Here is a 4,035-nt window from a genome sequence, read left to right on the forward strand (position 1 = left end):
GGGTGAGGCAGAGGTGGCGGGTGAGGCAGGGGTGGCAGGAGAGGCAGGTAAGGCAGGTGAGGCAGGGGTGGCAGGTGAGGCAGGTGAGGTAGGTGAGGCAGGGGTGGCAGGCGAGGCAGGTGAGGCAGATGTGGTCCCTGCCTATGGGGGTTCACGTCCTACTGGGGCCAGGAGTGAGTGCTCTGAATGGGACTGGACAGGCAGTGACTGCCCCCATGGGCTGGGCTAGCGGGGTACTTAGCTCAGGGAGGGCCTCTCCCAGAGGGGAGAAGTCGACAGGCAGGTGTGGGGCCGCCCCTCCGCGTGGGCAGTGCCACCAGCCCGTGTGCCCACCACAGGTGGACGAGCTGTACGAGGACTACTGCATCCAGTGCCGCCTGCGCGACGGTGCCTCCAGCATGCAGCGGGCCTTCGCCAGGTGCCCCCTGAGCCGCGCGGCCCGAGAGAGCCTGCAGGAGCTGGGCCGCAGCCTGCACGAGTGCGCCGAGGTGGGCCGGGCCAAGCTGGGCCGGGCAGCAGGGGCAGTGTAGAGCTGGGTCGGGCAGTGGGGACATCAAGAGCTAGGCCTCTGTCTGACTGCAGGGATGGTTAGAGGCCCCCGTGGCCTAGCCCCAGGCAGCCTGCTGAGCCAACTCCGGGGTTTTGCAGGACATGTGGCTCATCGAGGGGGCCCTGGAGGTTCACCTGGGAGAGTTCCACATCCGGATGAAAGGTAACAGGGCTGAGAGGGGTTGGGCGGAGGCCTTTCTGGAGGCCCTGAGACTTCTGCTGAGGGGCACCGGAATTGGCTAGAACCCCAGGGCTCTGAACCCAGCCCTGGCTTTTGCATCCATGTGACATGTGACCTCTGGCAAGTCCCACCCCTCTCTGAGCCTGGTGTGAGGGCCCAGCACCCTCCTGCCCATTATCCATCATGACGGTTTTCCCCTCCCCCCATCCTCACCCCACTGAAACTGAAAACCTATACTCGGGGGACCCCCAGCGAGGACGTGTGGTCCCAAGTCAGGGACAGTGGAAGGCGGAGGGGAGACTGGCCATGTCTGTGTTCCAGGCTTGGTGGGCTACGCACGCCTCTGTCCCGGAGACCACTATGAGGTACGGCCACCCTCTGGGGTCAATCCTCAGGGCTCCCCGCCAGGTCTTTGGGGGACGGGAGCTGCTGGGAACCAGGGTTGCAGGTGGGGCTCTGTCTGGCAGGGAGGGCCCTGGGCGGGCAGCAACAGGACACCCACCTGGGCTGACGCAGCCCCTCTCGGGCTGGTTCACAGGTGCTCATGCGTCTGGGCCGCCAGCGCTGGAAGCTCAAGGGTCGGATCGAGTCAGATGACAGTCAGACCTGGGATGAAGAGGAGAAGGCCTTCGTCCCCACGCTGCATGAGAACCTGGACATCAAGGTGGGGATGGGGCCTGGGGGCGGGGCTGGGGTGCCTGGGTGCTCAGCTCAGACACCACCCTCCAGCCTCCACCCCTAGGTGATGGAGCTGCGGGGCCTGGGCTCGCTGGCTGTGGGCGCAGTGACGTGTGACATCGCCGACTTCTTCACGACACGGCCGCAGGTCATCGTGGTGGACATCACGGAGCTGGGTACCATCAAGTTGCAGCTGGAGGTGCAGTGGAAGTGAGTCCCACCCAGCCTGGGGACAGTGGAGGCCTGGCCAGCTGCCCCTGGTGGCCTGACCACACTCTGGCCCTGGGTTCCTGCACCAGCCTCCACCGAGGGTGTCCCTGCCCTCACGGGTCGTCATCTGTCCCTCAATCCTGCCCCTCAGTCAGGTCGAGGCCTGGACCTTCTCTACAGTCCCTTCCTGCCTTTCCGGTTTTGCTTCCATTCTTGCTTCTGAACCCGACTATTAAAGCCTCAGGGAAGTTTGCGGGGGACACTTTCCAGGGCCTCCAGGCTTGGCTCCCTGGAGGAGGCTCACCTCTCTAGGGAGGCCCTCCTTGCTGCTCCCACCCCCTCATTCCTGGCCGACCCTGGCTGCCCCCCAGGCCCAGGGCTAAGCGGTCACCTGCGTCCTCTTCTCCATGTCCATGAAGGCCATGTCCATGAGATCATCCCCCGGAGCCCATGAGGGAGCCCGTGAGCGTGGTGGGCTCCAGAGCTCTTTGTTCTAAGGAAGCCTTGCATTTCCAGGGCGTTTCCTTCCTCCTCCTTGGCGCAGAGGCAGAGGAGGGAGGGCTGAGGAGCCTCCTCTGCTCTGTGCTTGCTCTGGCCAGTCAGGGCTGGTCTCTCTCCTCTCTCCCTAGGGTGAGTATCTGAGCTGGGGGTCACAGAGTTGCTGCCCTATTCCCCCGTGAACTGGCTGAATTCTGGTGAGCAACCACCTGCACCGTCAGGGTCCTCACCTGTCTGGTAGGGCTGAGAATACCTCTTGCCCGGAGGCCCCTGAAGTGTACAGGGTGGTGGGCAGCTCAGTGCCATCCAAGCCTAGGACCCAGGGCACCTGCGGGTCTGCAGATACCCCAGGCAAAGAAGCGGGCCCTTGCAGAGCCTCTGAGCTGTAGGCCTTCTGGTCAGGCCAGACCCAGGTGCCACGAGCCAGGCCTTTGTGCAGATAATTATGAACAAGTTTCTTCAAGACAGGATGGTCTACGGGGACCTACCTGCTCCGAGTGCAGGGCTGGACACAGGCCAGGCTGAGCATCATGGGCCAGGCTGAGCATCACTCGCCTCAGTGCTCCCATGTGCTCGCCTGGCTTCCCAGCCTTCCCTGTGCATGTTCCACACGGGGGTTCTTCTGTAAGGGCACCCCTTTTACAGACGAGGGGTCTGAACTGAGTGTCTCCTGCTCATCGGCTGAGCTTCTCAAAGGGGCCTCTAATTGGGGGTGTCCAGTTGTTATTGGTGGAGGGTCTTGACAATGAATTGTCCAGGTCCTTGGCGTTTTGAACAAAGACTTGAACAAAATGCACAAAAGGAGCAGAGGAATGAAATGCAGGAATGAAGCAGCAGGGCTTTATTAAAGCAAGAAAGCAGGTTGGGCACGGTGGCTCATGCCTGCAATCCCAGCACTTTGGGAGGCCTAGGTGGGCAGATCACCCAAGGTCAGGAGTTTGAGACCAGGCTGGCCAACAAGGTGAAACCTTGTCTCTACTAAAAACACAAAAATTAGCCAGGCGTGGTGGCGCGGGCCTGTAGTTTCAGCTACTTGAGAGGCTGAGGCAGGAGAACTGCTTGAACCTGGGAGGGAGAGGCTGCAGTGAGCCAAGATGGCGCCACTGCACTCCAGCCTGGGCGATAGAGCAAGACTGTCTCAGAGAAAAAAAGAAAGAAAAAAGGCAAGAAAGCACTCTGCAGGGTGGGAGTGGATCCAAGCATGTGGCTCAAGGGCCTGGTTACAAAGTTTCTGGGCTATACTTACCTGGCAGGGGAGATACCATGATCACGAAGGTGGTTTTCCCAGGGCGAGGCTTATCCATTGCACTCCGGATGTGCTGACCCCTGCGATTTCCCCAAATGTGGGAAACTCGACTGCATAATTTGTGGTAGTGGGGGACTGCGTTCGCGCTTTCCCCTATAAAAAAAAAAAAAAAGTTTCTGGGCTTTAAGTACCCCGTTTGAGGTTCCTATGGGCTGCCCCTTGTCTAGATAAAGGATTTGGTCTGTGGTTAGAGGCTGAGGTGGGTGGCACCCTATGCAGATAGAGGGATGGTCCTTGTTTTGCCAGTAACCCATCCAAGACACCCGCCCTTCCCATCTGAGCCGTGTGGAGGCGGGAGGGCTGTAGGGAGCGTTGCCTTTGATCCTTCAGTGTGGGGAGACGGGATTTTTCCTCTGGGTTAGCTTCAGGAAGATTGCGTTAATTGGCAATTCCCTGTCCCTCCAGACCTTGGTGTCCTTCCTTGATTTAGCATACATTGGCCTGAGGTTTCCTGCCTCCAGATCCTGCTCTCCTGCTCATGGTCACTGTCCCTCACCATCTGGCTCAGGGCCCTCAGGGTGGTCAGAGGCTGAGAAATTTTTTTTTTTTTTTCTTTTTTTTTGAGACGGAGTCTCACTGTGCCGCCCAGGCTGGAGTGCAGTGGCCGGATCTC

General features: G+C 60.1%; 1 protein-coding gene across 3 annotated transcripts in view; it reads left to right on the forward strand.

Moving 5' to 3' along the window:
- FAM65C (family with sequence similarity 65, member C) overlaps positions 1-4,035 on the forward strand; it is a 116,760-nt gene that overhangs the window by 91,572 nt on the left and 21,153 nt on the right. For all 3 annotated transcript variants that reach the window (XM_011928817.1, XM_011928816.1, XM_011928818.1), the window contains 5 exons: positions 339-488; positions 649-712; positions 1,052-1,095; positions 1,269-1,394; positions 1,473-1,618. In XM_011928817.1, coding sequence (XP_011784207.1) covers positions 339-488; positions 649-712; positions 1,052-1,095; positions 1,269-1,394; positions 1,473-1,618 — 530 coding nt within the window. The remainder of the gene's footprint in view (positions 1-338; positions 489-648; positions 713-1,051; positions 1,096-1,268; positions 1,395-1,472; positions 1,619-4,035) is intronic.

This window comes from Colobus angolensis, unplaced genomic scaffold (genome assembly GCF_000951035.1).
Source record: "Colobus angolensis palliatus isolate OR3802 unplaced genomic scaffold, Cang.pa_1.0 Scaffold8, whole genome shotgun sequence".
Taxonomy (NCBI): domain Eukaryota; kingdom Metazoa; phylum Chordata; class Mammalia; order Primates; family Cercopithecidae; genus Colobus; species Colobus angolensis.